This window comes from Symsagittifera roscoffensis, chromosome 9 (assembly GCF_963678635.1).
Source record: "Symsagittifera roscoffensis chromosome 9, txSymRosc1.1, whole genome shotgun sequence".
NCBI lineage: Eukaryota > Metazoa > Xenacoelomorpha > Acoela > Convolutidae > Symsagittifera > Symsagittifera roscoffensis.
The window spans coordinates 47,367,130-47,385,235 of record NC_087070.1 but is presented as its reverse complement, the minus strand read 5'-3'; the positions used below and the strand labels follow the sequence as shown (position 1 = coordinate 47,385,235).

The 18,106-nt window shown below is 34.8% G+C and overlaps 1 protein-coding gene across 1 annotated transcript in view; it reads right to left on the bottom strand.

Moving 5' to 3' along the window:
- Nucleotides 1-18,106, bottom strand: part of LOC134854919 (sodium/calcium exchanger 2-like) — a gene marked incomplete in the record, with an annotated part of 56,205 nt that overhangs the window by 21,172 nt on the left and 16,927 nt on the right. The window contains 4 exon segments of the mRNA XM_063871319.1: nt 2,040-2,192; nt 6,409-6,546; nt 7,040-7,187; nt 11,747-12,281. Of these exon segments, the coding sequence (XP_063727389.1) occupies nt 2,040-2,192; nt 6,409-6,546; nt 7,040-7,187; nt 11,747-12,281 (974 nt within the window).

Genomic DNA, 18,106 nt, shown 5'->3' with positions numbered 1-18,106 from the left:
AAATTACCCAATCCTAAACACTCCGTCACTTTCGTTGAAAGTCAAAATAACAACAAGCATGTTACTATTCAATTTGAAGCGATTTCTTAACCAGATGAAACTGCTGCTAATGCGTTATTAACACGAAAGATATCTTGCGTCAATTCTCCTCATAATTATTTTCAAACCATGATAACTTTGCAAAAAACGGTCACAGGTCAAATAATCTTATAGTGAGCTCCGAACATCAATAGCTTGCTGATGATGTAGCAAAGTCCCGTCGAAATTGACCAAATAAAAAGTCGAAAATTGTCTGGAGAAAAAAAAACTGCTCGTTTCGGTGCAAAACTGGTATGTTGCGACTTCTCCCTATAAACCAAGAACCCTTTCATCTTTCCAAGAAAAAAAATGACACACTTCAGGAGAAAAAATCAAGCGGTTTCAAATCATTTTTACGGGAGTTGGTTTGGGAGTTTTTCTTTGTTTTAATTTTTTTTCATGAAAAAGTTCAATTAATAAATTTGACTTTTTAAGCGCCAAAAACTTAAAAAAGATGTTTGGAAGAGATGAGTTAATTAATGCAGGAGCTTTTTAAGTATAATTTAGCCCACAAAATAATGTTACTTTTAGGACCCTTAAAAGTACTGAATGTTGAATAAAAATAGAATTGGTTGGCCTGGATACATGTGTAATGGGTTGATACGGTGGCGTCCCTCATGCTTGAAGGACCGAATGCTTGAAATTAATTTTAGCTTACTTTCAGCCAATCAGAATTGAGTATTCAAATCTCAAAATAAATCGCGAAAATCTCAAAGTAAGAAAATAAATCCAGGTCATTAGTGTTAATATTGACCGATTAGATAATAAGCAGATGAGTTTTCAAGACGGAAAAATTCTTATAATTTTGACCTCATCAACTTGATGATTATCTGAATAGTATTGCGGTTGTAACACGCAACTTGTAATATTTTTGATTATTTTCCACTGATTTAATACATTTTCTGTTAATATTGACTTCGATTTTGTGAGAAAGGCATTTAGCCAATAGAAACGCTTAGCAATTTTGATTGGTTCAAATTTTTCAAGCATTCGGTCCTTCAAGCATGAGAACCCTCCCCGGTTGATACGAGTATAGAGTCGAACCCAATTTATTCAATCAAGAAAATCGAATTGTATCTGACATGTCCCAGTTTGATAAAAACGACGCATAACATAAAATGAGCAGCCCGACCAGGAAAAATATAAGTCTTAAATTTCTGATTTCGCTGTCTAAAAGTCATATCAAATCTAATTTTACGTCTTTTTATTGAAATTAAATAAAATTTTAAAGCTTACAACTAATTTTTTACGTAGCGATAAAATCAGAAATTCAATAAAAACGTTTTCTGAACAAAAAAATAAACTTGATAAGCTCGCTAATAGCTAGATTTTTTCACATAACTTTGGCATCAGGCGGAACCAAACGACAAATGATCAGTCTGTAAGTTTGCGTATTAGAACTATCATAAAAGTTTTCAAAAAAATCTGGAAAAAAATTCACAGAGAGTTTTGGACAAATTCAACCATGTGTTTCTTGACCATTATAACCTGGGTTGTTTGGATATTTTCTGATGAAATTTGAAAAAATTAGTTTGGCTCATTAGGCTCCTTGTAATTTTGGTTTTCCGAAGCATGCGCCAATTTCTTGTAATGAGGAAAACCCTACAAAATTACAAAAACATAAAAGTGTTTACAATTAGAATGAGTTAGACTTGCCAATTGTTCAACTCTCTGGGGCATGATTGATTCATTGGCCGATTTGATAATTTTCCTAGGATACTCTCCTAAGCCTATATTAATCATCAATTCTCTCAATTTATTGTATGTAAACATTTGGTTTGATATCAGTTTCTTATGATTATTATTATGACATCACTCAATAGTCTGCTAACTGACCTTTCGGTCAGCCCGACCTTTCGGTCAGCCGACCATGGTCTAGTCTTTTTCAAAGATTAGACCATGTTAACAGTTAAGTTAGTAAAATTAATGACGAAAACAAGAGCATAAATATATTTGTCTACCTCAATGATTGCCTTGTACTGTTTATCCTCGAAGATCACTTCTGGTTTGCCGGCGATTGTGAAGTGCTTCCCGCCCACGCAGTTCTCCCCCGGTACAATCTCGTAGGGTAGTCTAACTACTCCTCTGCATCCCTTCGTTCGCTCTATCTCCACCTGATAAAATACAATGTTAAAATAGATAGACGACAAATAAACCCACTTTTTCTATAATTGAATTAGAATTTTGATAAGTAAGTGAGTAAAAACAGTAATTAAATTGAAAAGTTAATGAATAGTAAAATTATTAATAGTATGTAGATTTTGCTAAACTTCAAACACAACTAACGTAATTTTTTTGTTTATCACTTAGCTTTATCAATATACTATCAATAATTTCAGTAATTCGTAAGCCTTCGAATTACTAAATAGAAAGTTTGGACCAAGTTAACATCCTCCCCCTAAACACGTTTAGGGGGGAGGACGTTAACTTGGTTCTTAGTTGGGAATTTTCAGCCAATCAGAATCGAGCATTTTACATGCAGCGCTTAACAAATTTAATTTAAATTCAGCTCTGGGGTGGAGGATCTTAACTTGGCCTATTTGGGGGGGGGGGGGGGGGGGGGGAGGATATTAACTTGATCCGAAAATTTTTTTCTTTTTAATTACTGTTTTTATTCACTTTGTTTTAAAAACTCTAGTTTTATTATGTAGAAATTAATAATTATAACACAACTTAAATTTTTATGACAAAAGAACTGAAAATTATTTAAAACGAACGTGTAAGGGGTACGCAGTTTAAGTGCCAATCTGAAATTAAAATAGAAATCGGTTTTCACAAATTTGACAATTTCAACAATATTTTCAGAAAACCCGCTCCTAGCAAAAATAATATTCAAAAAAAAATTGAGAAAGTGTTTCCAACTGTTTTGTTGCAGTGGTTCAACTCAGAATGATTTTTGCAGCGGACGTGTTGTGAACAGAAAACCAGATCAAAATTTGCTTAATTGTTTTTGCCAGTTTTCAAATGCTGATATTTTCACGAAATTAAAACTTAAATTAAAAAATGTAGTTAGTTTTAACAACCCATAACTAGATCTAAAATTTGATACAAAAATCTCGTATCAAGTATTATTTCGCTCAGCGAAAATAAGCTGGAGAAAATCAACCTAAAAGCATTCATAACCTTATTATATTTCATTAAAAAAAACTTACGGACCAAGTTAGCAACCTACTTTTTCTTGGTACGATGTCAGGCCCCAACGGCTTCTGCTAGCACTAAAATTTAGCAGAGTTGGCAGAACTCGGCGTATAGAGCAGAATATTTTATAGAGCAACAGATAGAGCAGAGTTTCAATCATACAGAAGAAATTGTCAATTTTTTACCGAAATATTTTCAAAATCATAAAAAGAAAGCTGCAATTCTATTTCTCGGAAAGGCAAAAAAACTCATTTTTGCTCTACTCGGATAAATTTTTACAATCAAACTGCTCTATTTCTCAGAAACAACACAAAAATGAAAATCGACAACTCTACTAATCTACTTTTTTGCTTCCTGAAAGTGCTCTTCTCATTTTTCAAATTGATTTTTTATTCCGAAAAGCGATAAAAATAGTAATTATTTTGTAATAAACGCCTGATTTTAGAGAATTTTCATTGAGCAGAAAAAATCAAAATTTTTCTATAAAGCAGCAGAAAGTGAGTGCAATAAACAGCAGCAGATATCTTTGGGGCCTTATAAGATGTTAGCTTGGTTCTGAGTTGGAAATTTCAACCAATCATAACTAATCATTTTACACGGTGGCGTACCTCATGCTTGAAGGACCAAATGCTTGAAAATAATTTTAGCTTACTTTCAGCCAATCAGCATTGAGTAATCAAAATCTGAAAGTAAATCGCGAAAATCTCAAAGTAAGAAAATAAATCCAGGCCATTAGTGTTAATATTGACCGATTATATAATAAGCAGACAAGTTTTCAAGACTGAAAAATTCTTATGATTCTTGATGATTACCAGAATAGTAATGCGATTGTAACCCGCAATTTGTAATATTTTTGATTTTTTTCCACTGATTTAATACATTTTCTGTTAATATTGACTTCGATTTTGTGAGAAAAGCATTTAGACAATAGGAACGCTTAGCGATTTTGATTGGCTGAAATTTTTCAAGCATTTGGTCCTTCAAGCTTGAGAACCCTCCCCATCTTACACGCAGCGCTGACCTATTTTAGTTCGATTTGAATGGGGGTTGATAAATTAGACGATAAGCAAATTAGACGGAGGTACTTAAAAGGAAATTAGACGGTTTTGCAAAACTGCAATTGTGAGAAAATAGACGAAAGTGAGAGAAATTAACTTTGTTTGCACACAAATTGCGTTAGAAAAATAAAATTGTTTGAGGACAACAGTTCAATTTCGGTGGCCAAAAACTTTACAAGTCAATCATGCATAATTTATTCAATTCAAAACTCTCCTGTAATATTCAGATTTGACATTTGATGTTCATTTAAACTAATTGTTTTGATAGGTATTGACATTTTATGTTCTTTTTGTATTTGTGAAACTTGACTCTTAAGAAAAATTTTTGTTGGCCCTTTCCCTTTCGTCTAAAACGCCAGATCTGTAAAAAATAAATTCCGTCTAATTTCGTTTTTGTAGCATCCGTCTAATTTGCTTATCGTCTAATTTCCTAGGCCCGGATTTGAATATTTACAAGAAAAATCCTTAGTTGTTCCAGTTAGTGATCGACTAGCGTATCGACTATGTATCGACAAGCGTAAAGCTCAACTAGCATAACAGCTTCAAAATTGAAAACCGTATCATTTAGCATAAAAGTCAAAACACAAATGTCAAGTGATGTCAAAATCACAATAATCGTACATTGCGATGTTCGTTGTTTCCCAGAAACTCAAGTTTTAATTTGAACGGATTGATTATAATTGTAGTTTTGTATTTCTGAGAAAATTATGCTAGTCGATACGTTCAAACTTTTATGCTAGTTGAGCGGTTACAGTATTAACTTGATCGAAACACTCATCACTGATATCCTTGCCTCTTGTTAAATTTTCATAGTTATAAAGAATCAAGTCAACATCCACCTGCACGCAGTAAATGTTCTATTTTAGATTTATAATTACTCAAAATATAAATAATTCTCGTCAATTGTTGGTTTTTGTTGGTGTTTTGTTACTTTATAGTTTCTGCTAGACAGTTTTGGTATGTTTCCTTGAAGATGAACGAGACACAAAGGCTTGAAATTCAAAATTTTGTTAGGTTGCTTAATAAATATTTGTCTAAGTTTTCAGAATTTCTCACTTGCTAATTATTATTATAATTATGATTATTATTATCATCATTATAGGTGAATGTCACAGCAAAAAAAAAGAGCAAAAATCAACTTCTATCGTTTTTTCGAGATGCTTACATGATACGCATTTAGTATGGAATACAACAGTAACGTTTTGATGCCTGAAGATTGGGTTGTTTCAGATCCAATTGGGTTCTGGTTTTTAGTTTTTGTGATTATTTGAAGTCTAAGTTTCCGATAAAAAATATAGATTTTACACCTAAAAAACAACATACCTTGGAAACAAATTGATTCACATCCTTTTTCAAAGAAGTTAGTGGGTAGGGGTGAAATTTCCAATGGCATATTTCCTCATCATTCAACTCATTGAAAAATCAGGCATGTACATGTAGCCATGTAAGCATGCACAAGGGGTACATAAAAAGGAAAACTAAATGTTTACTCAAACATTTTAAAGGTATTTCAGAAAACTTTACTCAAATCCAAGTAGATTGTATTAAGGAACGATGTTTGAGAGACAGAAATTGGACACTATATTCCGGATCAACAACCATGCAACAAAGTTTTTAGTCATACAATTCATTACAGAAATGCCATAATATGGGAATTGAATGACTAGCATTTTAAAAAAAAAAAAAGTGAAACACTCTTTGAAGAAAGAGCATGCTAGCCATTCAATTGCCATAGTTTGGTATTCATATGACGTCCTTTTTTATAGCTTCAATTAAATGACATAGTATGACTAGACAATTTGTTTGTTGTATGATGACCAACCCGCGGCATAGTGGCCTTAAACAATTCTTAAATTTTTTTTAAACTAGTGAATTTGGATTGGCGAAAGTTGATCTGAAACACCTTTTATAAAGAGCAAATTGGAAAAAAATAACATTTAAAACACGGATATTATTATTTTGTCTCCTGGTCATTGAAACCTTTATTTTGGGAAACTGAAACACAAGAAAATTTTGAATAAATCATTAACTGAGTTGAAAGGCTAATTAGACAGTTTATAGATATTGAAAAAAAATCTTCATAAATTTTATCCCAATTTCTACTGGCTAATTTTAAAAGAGAGAAAATAGTTACTTTGTGTATGCGTTCCTGTAGCGTGCTCGAAGCAGATGGGATCGTAGCCGAATGAGTTGTCTCCGTGAACATGAACCTCCCGTGGTGGTCGTCGTCTATGATCACGCAGGTCACTTCCTTGCGCTGGATCTTCGGATCCTGGTTAATGAAAATTAAATATTTCATTTACAAAAATTAACTTTTCATTGTTATAAAATTGCCATCTTCGGAGAGTGGATTCATTGAACATTTGGTCACAATGTTTGTAATTATTATAAAACTTAAAATGAAATTAGTGAGGGCTACAATGTTTTTTTAAGGAAAATAAGTTTGATTTTATTTTCAGTGAGACAAGTAATATAATTTCCCTTTTTTGGTTGCTGAAAAAAATCAAGATATTGTCGAGTTTTTTAGTCTGGTGATTTGATTTTCTGAGCTCTGCCAAAACACTATAAAGACCCTGTTACGCCAAAAATTTCAGCCTAGCAGGCATGATTTTTGGTCGTTTTATGGAAGTTTTTGACCCTAAGGGTGTGGGTGGGTGGGGGCATGCATTTTAAATAGATCTGAAACTCTTACAGTTCGTATTAGGAAAAAAAAATCTGGCCTTTTAAATTTGTTTTGAATCAATCGAGGGGTCTAAAAAACTTGCCATGTAGTTTTTGGGGACTGTGTCGGAGAGGGTTTCCTGGATGTCGAATAGCTTCACCACAAACTCCTCGTCCTCCTCAAAGTCGGGGTCGTCATAGATGACCACCTCAATCGTCTTCTCACTCTCGCCAGGACCGAACTCAAGCCATCTAAAACAGAGTAAACGGGATACTGTTTCATGCCAGAAAGACCAAATTCCACTGTCGTTTATTACATTTTTTACATATAAACAGGGGCGGATTTAGAGGGAGGGCGGACGCCCCCGCCACCTCAGCGATTCGACCCTGCCGACCGACAGGGCCCCCTTTGTACTATTTTGAGATATCCATTTTTGGCAGAAAGTTTTGCCAAAACAAGGTTTTTTTAGCGCTTTGGGAGAGCTTGGAAATCAATTTGGTCTCCCTTAAAAAATGTCGACAAAAATTTCGCCCACCCCCTCTCGTAAAAATCCTAGATCCGCCCCTGCATAAACATGTACATAATTCAGCCAAATTCAATGTAAAAACACTTAATTTCCTGTTATTTGATAAATAGCAACAAATATTATTCAAAAATTACAGGCACTGTAGAAACTGAACATTTTCAAACAAAGACATTAATTACTATTTTTGCACAAAGACATGATTTACAAGAATTAAATGATTTCCAGAATAGTTTTCCGTACGATAAGATCATCTCTGCTTTCTTGGTGCCAATTTTTGTTAGCCTTTTATAATTCAACATTCGAAAATTGTAGAGATTTAAGCGGAAAAATCAGTCAGTTTTTGTCTGTTTAAAAGATGTTGATTGGCTTGACTTTTTCTATATTTACGCATTGGTCTTTCTATCTTGAGAATACTACCCAGAAAATTTGATGAACTTATCGCGACTTTTTCCGAAGCCTAAATTAAGACGCCATTTTTGAAAAAATAGTCAGTTTGACATCAACCTTTTCAAAATTTATCCAAATACATACAGCTATAATCAAAGAAACCTCAGCTATTATAATCAAATATTTTCCAATGCTTGATTTCTTTCAATTCCTTTTTGTTGTTCAAAAAAAGGTCCGCACATTTTTTTATGAGAAAAAAAATCGTTTTTTTTTTTACACAATCGGCTTTTTGCTTAATTACACAAAATATAACATACAGGTTTCGAATTAGACAGGAACAAAACCTATCGAATTACTTGCTGTAAGAGATCGTACAAAAACATTCAAAATCAAAAATTTCACAAAACAATTTACAGCAGTTTTCTTGAATATTTTTTTGGTTTTTCAGGGTTATTTTAATAGTTATTCTACTCGCAAACATACCTAAATTTTCTAATTGGATTTTTAAAACGTAAGTGTAAGAATTATCTTAAAAGTTTTTTAAATGTAGTTTTTTGAAGTGATTATGTTTTTTTAGGTACCGTTACAGTCCATTTAAAGTTGTTCAAGTAAACATTAACTTTTAAGCTGTTTGATGTAGTGTTTGAGATAATTTTATCTTCGAAAAATGGGACGGAACTTTAGTGTTGAGTTAGTTTTTTTCAGCCAGTTTTGATTACCTCAAAAATACTCGTAGTGTGTGTCAAAAGCAGTATTAAAACCCTTTGTAGCCGTAATTTACATTCTAAAATGAAAATGTGAAATTTTTTTGTGTATGTGAAAAACTGCTCTGAATAGTTTCGATTTTTAGACTAAATTACAAAAAATTTCACGAATTGAGATAAAATTGGATGAATCAACTCAAATTGAAAATTGAATCAACTCAATGAAAAATTCTCATTTCAATTTGGCTGAATATCAACGCTCTTCTAGCTTTTATTACTTCTAATTGTTTTTCGGTCAAATTTTTCTGAAGAATAACTTTCATTAACTTGAGATAAAAAAGAAAATCTTAGTTTAAAGTTTTTTTAAATTACCTTGGTCGAACTCTTGCACAGCAACCGGATATCTTTGCTTTCATGTGTAAGTAACATAAGTTATCCTGGAGGTGAAAGAACAGCTTACAAACTGTTCAAATTTTCAAGGAGAATTGCTTGCTATTCTCCTGCTTAGAATCTTACTTAATCTTTTTTATTGCTGTGAAAAAATCCTACAAATTGAAAACGGATTTTCTACTGCACAACTGTGAATAAAGAGCCGATTTATCCTGCGACTAATTTCCATTTTCCGAGCAGTAATCGTTTCTACACAGATAAAAGTATTTTTTATCAACAAGAGGAACGGATTTTAAAGTCTAAAAACAATCAGTTTTATATTCCTAAACCTTCTCAACATTTTTACTAATACCTGTTATCTGTTGTTATTCTGTGAATACTCTGTCAATAATATGCAGGCGCGGATCTAGGATTTTCTCGAGAGGGGGGGCGGATTTTCACAAAAATTTTGAAAATTTTATCGACCTCTTTTTAGGTCGACTAAATTGATTTTCTGAGCTTTTTCCGATCACTATAAAGACCCTAAATTGACAAAATTTTCTGCGCCTGCGCAGGCAAGTTTTTCAGAAAAAAGAAGATAAAAAAGGCGTTTTTAATGCACATTTTAGAAAACTTCGACCAAAAAAATGGGTTTTTTCGGCGCACGGTCCCTCTCAAATTTAATATATATTGGCGTCAAAGGCGACATTAGAAAAATGTTAAGGTCAGTCAACCAAAAATTGATAGCCCAAAATAGTGCAAAGGGGGGCCCTTTGAATCGGCAAAAAGTCGAATCCCCGAAAAAAAGGCGTCCGCCGTCCTCCCCTGATTCCCCTACTAAGAATATCTATATAAACTGTATAAAATCAGACCGAAATATGTCTTGTATAGAATCTATTTATAATTTTTAAGTAATATGAATTCAGTCTGTATATAATTCCTATGGAAACCATTCATTTGAAGAACTATAGGGCTTCTAAAAAATCAGCTTTGAATTATTTAAAGAATACAACATCATTTAGTGATTAATTTTGTACACCAATTTCAGCAAAAAAAAACTAAAGGGAAAAACCTCCGTCAGTGTTATAGTCAGTCAAGATTTTTTGGCGGTGTGAATAATTATGATATATATTCAGGGGCGGATCTAGGATTTTCTCGAGAGGGGGGGCGGATTTTCGAAAAATTTTCCAAAATTTTGACGACTTTTTTTTTTTTTTAGGTCGACCAAATTGATTTTTTGAGCTCTCCCAAAGCACTGTTTTGCGCCTATTTTGGTAAAATTTTCTGCGCCGCAGGTAAATTTTTGAAAAAACAGTCAAAAAAGCCGTTTTTGGGCACTTTTTGGAAAATTTTGACAAAAAAAATGCGTTTTTTTGGCGCGCGCTCCCCCTCAAAGTTAGTATATATTGGCGCCAAAAGCGCCTTTAGAAAAATTTTAGGGTCGGTCCGCCAAAAATGGATTTCTGAAAAAGTATCAAAGGGGGGACCCTTTGGGTCGGCAGGGGGTCGAATCCCTGAGGAAAGGGCGTCCGCCCCCCCCCCGCCCACCCCCTAAATCCGCCTCTGTATATATTATGAAGTTGAACAGTATGAAATTTTAGGATAACTAAGTGCATTTTACATTACGAGGCCAAACTGTGCATTTTGTGCATTGTAAGCGGATTGCGCAACAAGGATGCTCCCTTTGTTCTTTTTTTGTTCTTTGCTTTCCTTTGATCGTTCCGACAAAAATTTCACTTGTTTAAAGACATGTTTTTGGAATCCAGAGCACAGTTTGGCCTCGTAATGTAAGCAATTATTAAAAATATAATAATTATTAAAACGAATTAAACTTGGTCTTAAATATCAACTTTTTTCTGCATATAATCAATTTTCATCCATTTTTGTCACTGCGGGTTGGTACTATTCTGACTAAGATCGAACGCGAATCATGTTGGGCCAATTTTCCGCAGATGGGAGGAGACCTTAGCCACTTCACCATTGCTCCCCGAACAAAAACTCATTCAAACCTCCTATTATTCCGACCATTAATGTACAAAAAATACGACAAAATCCTACTAGAGAACGAGAAACTGAAAAAATTGACAAAAAAATTGCGTTTTTTTTGGCGCGCGCTCCCCCTCAAAATTAGTATATATTGGCGCCGAAGGCACCTTTAGAAAAATTTTATGGTTGGTCCGCCAAAAATGGATTTCTGAAAAAGTATCAAAGGGGGGACCCTTTGGGTCGGCAGGTGGTCGAATCCCTGAGGAAAGGGCGTCCACCCCCCCGCCCACCCCCTAAATCCGCCTCTGTATATATTATGAAGTTGAACAGTATGAAATTTTAGGATAACTAAGTGCATTTTACATTACGAGGCCAAACTGTGCATTTTGTGCATTGTAAGCGGATTCCGCAACAAGGATGCTCCCTTTGTTCTTTTTTTGTTCTTTGCTTTCCTTTGATCGTTCCGACAAAAATTTCACTTGTTTAAAGACGTGTTTTTGGAATCCAGGGCACAGTTTGGCCTCGTAATGTAAGCAATTATTAAAAATATAATAATTATTAAAACGAATTAAACTTGGTCTTAAATATCAACTTTTTTCTGCATATAATCAATTTTCATCCATTTTTGTCACTGCGGGCTGGTACTATTCTGACTAAGATCGAACGCGAATCATGGTGGGCCGATTTTCCGCAGATAGGAGGAGACCTTAGCCACTTCACCATTGCTCCCCGAACAAAAACTCATTCAAACCTCCTATTATTCCGACCATTAATGTACAAAAAATACGACAAAATCCTACTAGAGAACGAGAAACTGAAAAAATTGACAGACACTTACCCCTCGGAAGTTTCGAAATCCTTCGTGGCTGTTGCCGCGTTCGTCGCTGATTCGCTCTCTACTACCGCGTAATGCACTTTAGTTGTCGCCTTTTCAGTGAACGGACCTGCTCTTTCAATCACCACTTTCCCCTTTCCACACGACTCGGGAAACTTAACTTTCTTGTCGGCACAAAACACGACGTTTCGGGTCGCCGAGTCTTTTTTGATGTCGCGTAGCTGATTCACCGCATCCTCCAGAAATCTTCGGTACTTGCGAGTTTGATTGTTGACGTCGGTTTTATGAATTCGGAAATAAGCTCGCGACTTGCCGTAGAAAATGATTTGACTCAACTGCGAGTCGACACTCTTGAACCACGAGTCGGGATCTGCAGGGTTGTTGTCGGCGACTTCTTTCACTCGGGCCATGATTTTCTCCTTTGTCGACATTTTCTGTTTCACGATATTCGACAGTCTGACGGAGCCTGGTGACGCACAGTCGGCCCGGTTGTTGTCAACCGCTGCCCCATTTTCAACATCGTTAAGAGGTATTTTTTCCTGAATTCAAGCAAGTTCAAAAAACAGGAACAAATCAAAGGAAAATCAATTGATTGCAAAAGATATTTTTTTTGAAAGAACGTCTACCATAACAACTGTGAACAAACGACAGCCGTATCAGTTCCGAATAATTCCGTAGCTCCTCTAAAAATTATTCGTATGTCTTATTTTTAAGGCAAAAATTTGTTATTTTTTCACCGATTTTACCAATAACTGACTCACCGATCCTCCCTCCCCGTTAGCAACTGCAACAGTCGCGTCCTGATCCTCGGGGTCGTAGATGCCGACGTATCGGAAGCCCAGAGCACAGGCCTCGTTCTTCCTGTCTATCGTGTAGGACATTAGGATGAATGCTCCGAACAGTAGAAGAGTGACGAGACCTTCCCACCAATCCACCTGAACAAATTCAGACCACTTAATTTCATTCAAACTTTAATCCCCTTGGAGCAAACATGACTTTTTGAAAAGTTGAATCATTTTTTTTTCATTTACTGAATGCGAATTCATTCGAAATTTGGAGAAAGCTTTCGTATTATCTTATTTGGCATAGTTTAACCGGCATAATAAACCCAGATAGCATGAATTCTTTAATTGACAAAACTCCAAAAACTGCTAAATAGAAAAGCAAAGACCGATCTTACCCAGGAGCTACGTTTCTTGCATAACTTTGAAAGTTTACATACAAACCTTCTCTTTTGAAATGACGGCGATCATCATGTACAACCAAATATACGCGCCAATGCTCCACGCTGCAGTACACGTGAACACTCCGAAGTTCTTCACACTTTTCCCCGTGCCATTTGGGATAACAACCACACATATTGCTGTGATGACGAATAAGTTAAAGGCCGCTGAGCCGACAATTGTGCCCGGCCCTAGATCTCCCGCTTCGAAATTGTTGCCGCAAATTTCAATCACCGACAGTAGAATCTCGGGAGCCGAAGAGCCGAGTGCCATCAAAGTCAAGTTCGCGACAGTTTCGTTCCAGACTTGCACTTCGATTTCTTTATACTCGCCTGAAGATGTTTTCACGACTCTGACTGAAGTTGTCGAAGTGATCACTTCGATCGCCTCCATGAACAAGTCGGCTATTTGAGACACTCCGAGAAACATGTAGCAGAGGCCTGGGAAAAACTAAGGATTCATCCTGGCAAAATGATACCCACGAGAAACTTAGAACATATTAAATCAAACAGATTTCACAAATTTTTCAATTTAATTGGGTACTAATTTGAAAATTTGGGGACCATTTGAAAATCCTCTCACAAACCTATTAAACATTATGTTTTGACATAGTACTAAGCAGTTCTTAAAACAAAAATAAGCTATACGAGGAGATTTTATAAACGTTACATCTTTCTCATTAATCTCTTCGGATGAGCGCAACCCCCCTCCCAAACCCCCCCCCCCCCCCCCCAACTTGATCTCTAAAAAACGTCCCTCCTTAAAAATGGCTTAGCGAGAGAGTTAGGTTTTCTTCGGGGTTGCAGGATTTTAATGTCCATTTTGAGTCTACATAGAAAAGATAGAAGGAAGAGTGCTTTACTTACCTAGGAAGTAGACAGTCGCTCTGAGAATCATAGTGGCAGTCGAGATCTCCGCCCCAGGCGTGCCCCATTCTAGACAAACAGAATAACTCACTATTTTTGAACCATTTTTACAAAGAGGTTCGACCAGAATGAAACTACAACAAATCTATTGACGATTCTTTTCAGCATGTTATTGCAGTCGTATCCCAACTTTGCTGGCGAAAGCGACTTGTCGGAAAATCAACCAAACAAATATTTCAGCAGTATTTTGAACAAAACAAGAATGAATTTAGCAGCGCGAAAAGAAACTCTTTTCCGGCCACTCTTGAATGAATGGGAAGCAACTATGACGTTGGGTTGATACTTTTTCACACAAAATCAGAAAAAAAAACAAAGATAGTTTTGAGTGTGGTACTATCTTGGTTTCGAAAAAAAAACATTAATAAAAAAAAACTGTCTTGGTCTTAGTTTTTAACACTCTGTCGTAAAAGTAGATGACAAATGGACAATTAAATAAATAGTTGTATTTGCTAGTCTAGCTGGTTGGTCCAACTTATCTGACCATTAGATATTTTTCCCCAAAATTTCTCTAGAACTTAGCAGTATTGCTTCCAGTTAACTTCTTCTTAATACAATTTCCTTTTGAACGAGATTCACTTAAAAATGCATCAAAAATTGCATCAAAATAGCATTAAACATTTAGGAGTTTGGAAGCTGCTCGTTGGTAATTTAATACACCTGTAAGCCATCTATTGTTTAAGTAATCAAGTTAATCGGCAATTCATGAATTTAGACAAATATTATTCAAAAGATTGGAGCTTAAATGCAGCTCAAAATTTCGATTTGACTGATTTGAAAGACAAGAAGCTTTGCTTTTGGAAAATCTGCTTCGAGTTTTACTAGAATTTCGGATAAAGTTAACATCCTCCCGCTAAAAAAACCAAATCAAGATATTGTACCGTACTGAGAGGTGCAAAAACTTCTATTCTGATTGGCAGAAAAGTTTGTCGCAAAGTTTGACCAAACTACCATCATCCCTCTTAAAACGCTTTATCGCAGAGGAAACTGTTCACTTTGTCCGAAAATTCAAATCAAACCCCGCATGAAGATTGCAAAGAAAAAAATACTAAGTTGATTAAGTTATTTCAACAAACCAAACAAAACCTGTAAATTTACCGCGTTTTTTTTTCAAATAGGGCTGACAAAGGCAAAAAGTGACAAAGAATTTGGAGAAAACAAAAAAATGCAAACGCTTTGCCAAATTTGAGCCCAAATTGTTACCATAAAAATGGATAAGACTATGCTTCATCAAAAGTTAAGCAACTTGTAAGTCAAGTTATTATATGAATGAAACCAAAATGAGTAAAATTTGAGAAGAATGAAATGTCTGAAAAGCTTTGAATTCTTTTTTAATTTAAATTTAAACAAAAAGCGACAATTTTATTTGAAATGAAACCTACTTGTTTTGATAAAAAATGAACTATTACAAACCGAAATTTCACCCTTCATAAGCTATGCTGTAAAAGGAAAACACTCATTTAGATGAAATTTGATAATAAAAAAGATTGGTTCGGCCATTTTTGCAAAACCAATAATCTGCCAAATCGAGTCCCAATAACCATTTTCATAACGAAACTTTGTTTTCAACTTTGGCACACATCGGAAAATCAACTGATTGGTTTGAAACCCCTCTTAGAACAATACTAAAATTGATGGGTAGCGCGACCGGGGAGAGTTCAAAATTTTCCAAAAAGTGCCTAAAAATGCCTTTTTGGCCTGTTTTTTCGAAAATTTGCCTGCGCACAGAAAAATTGGTCAAAATGCAGTCTTTATAGTGATTTGGGAGAGCTCAGAAAATCAGTTTGGTTGAACTAAAAACAAGGTCGACAAAATTTTTGATTTTTTTTCTTTGAAAATCCTTGCCCCTCCCTCGAGAAAATCCTAGATCCGCCCCTGCTTTTGATTTTGTTCAATTTCAAATACAAACAAGACTGCTTCTATCAAAGCCGGTACCTTTTAAAATTTATGAAATAGTGTTCTTTTTAAGAGAAATTAATAAATTTTGTAAAAAAAAACAAGTAAAAATTCAAAATTATTTTGAGAACTTTCTACAACCACACGCTATTCAAAGTACAAATTGATATACTTCGCATATGCCAATTACCATACCTCAATTTAGCTTAGAACAATCAGAGTGAAGAGCGCGAATTATATTGCTCGTTAATTGTTTCCAATTGGCCAAACTGGCAATCTGTAAACCCCCATAGCTTAACAAAAAAAATGATCTCAGTTATGATACTTTTTGTTCCGACTTTCGCAAAGAAAGTAACAGAATATTGGTGCTCGGGGTTTTTCTTGAGCCAAAATTCGACTTTTTATTTGCCATTTTTGACGGAAGTTTTTTGTATCATTCAAAACGTTTTGTTGTCCTGAGCTTGAGTTTTCAACAAAAAAATCTGAGTGATGTAATCGTTGACATTTTGTGAAATTATTGGCGTTTGAAAATCCCCTGATTGCTTATTTAAGAAAATTAATCAGATCAAAATTTCTAGCAGACTTGTTCATTTTTATTTTGACTCCAAATTCAAAAAAAGCGGCAATTTTTCAAACAGTGCTATGGTAATGGTTAGTTTTAACAAAGAAATCAGAGAATTTTTTTGCAAAACCATTTACATAAACTTTTTTTAAAAAAGCCTTGACCTTTTTGCACAAAAAAAGTTTTAAGAAGTTGTGATTGGGGTTAATCAATATCATTTTTTGAGTTCATAAATTTAGCTCTTACTCAGTTAATTTTTCAGACTTAAAAGTATGACTATAATATTTTAAAACAAAAAATTTGACATAATAGTTTTTTTGTAGTTGCGTTATTGCTCAATTTTTTGACTAAAAGGATTCTTTCAAAATTATTTCCATTTTACAATAGAATGAGAAACTTTTGTACGCCTTTTGAACTTTCAAAAATATATGATCATTTACGAACTCTTCGGCTACTCTTGCAATACTCAAATTTTACATATAGGCTATCCGTTGTTACTACTCCAATTTGGCCGATTAGCATTAAAATTTTGGAAAAGCTACTTTCAGTTTTTACAAATCAAATTGAAAAAAAAAACCGCGCGCCCAGTTTATCGCATTGTTTTGGTCACAAGTTTACAAAATTCGCCAAAAATACACATTTGGCGTTTTTTTCTCCAAAATTGCCCGTTGCGCCAAAAAAAAGGAAATTTTGTTAATTTTTAAAAAAGGATTGTTTTAAAATTTCCATGAAGTCATCCCCTTGCTAAAATTGTGGATCTGGCTCTGAAATTACTAACAGAAAACAAAGCTAAAAACGTATTCGAAGTAACTCCCTAGAATTACCGACTCTTCCTCTCAAGAAATAGTTTCCAATCAATTTTAGAGATAATGTAGGAAAGCAATCAACTTTAATCAATTCAAAATCAGTATAAAAGTCTTTTGTTAGGCTTTTTTTATTTTTTACGAAATGGTTATTCGGCAGGGGCGGATTTACGCAGAAATTTTTTCCGGCAGGGGCGGGGGCATCTTTAACCTCCACCCCCTCACCAACCAAAAGGTCCCTCATTTGGTCTTATTTTATGTCATCCATTTTCGACGACAAACCATGAAGTTTTTTAAGGGTACCTTCGGTGCCAAGATCGTGTAATTTTGAAAGGGAGCGCGCGCCAAAAAAAAAGAGGCATTTTTCAAAGATTTCAAGAGGCATTTCAAGAGGCATTTTTCAAAAATTTGACTGCGACGCAGAAAATTTTGTCCAAATAGGATCTTTATAGTGTTTTGGGACCGCTCGGATGATCATTTTAGAGTCGGCCTAAAAAGTGGACAAAATGTTTGAAATCCCCTCACCCTCGAGAAAATCATAGGTCTGTCTCTGTTCCGCGGTACCAACCGAAAAAGAGGTTTTTCCAAATTTTTCATATCAAAAAAGTTTAGCTGGGTCGAATTCTCATTTTTCATATGCAGTATTTTAAAAACCTGGGGTAGGATTAGCTTCGGATGAACCTTTTTTCAAGTTGCATCATTTTGTTCGGTCACAGAGAAAAACTTTTCAAGTTGCATCATTCGATCGCCTGTAGAATTGAACTGTAATTGTTGATGGTTCTCTGTGTTTCAAAAGCATGATTCACGTTCAAAGCTAAGCAGACCCTTTTAGTGGAGCTGATTAATTTGAGTTGATCAAGTTGTGGCAACAAAAGCAGTATTAAGTAAACTGAGAGTATCAGCAGGTCAAAATCATCAAGGTATCAAAAGTTACATCAATTGAGAAGTTCTCAAGG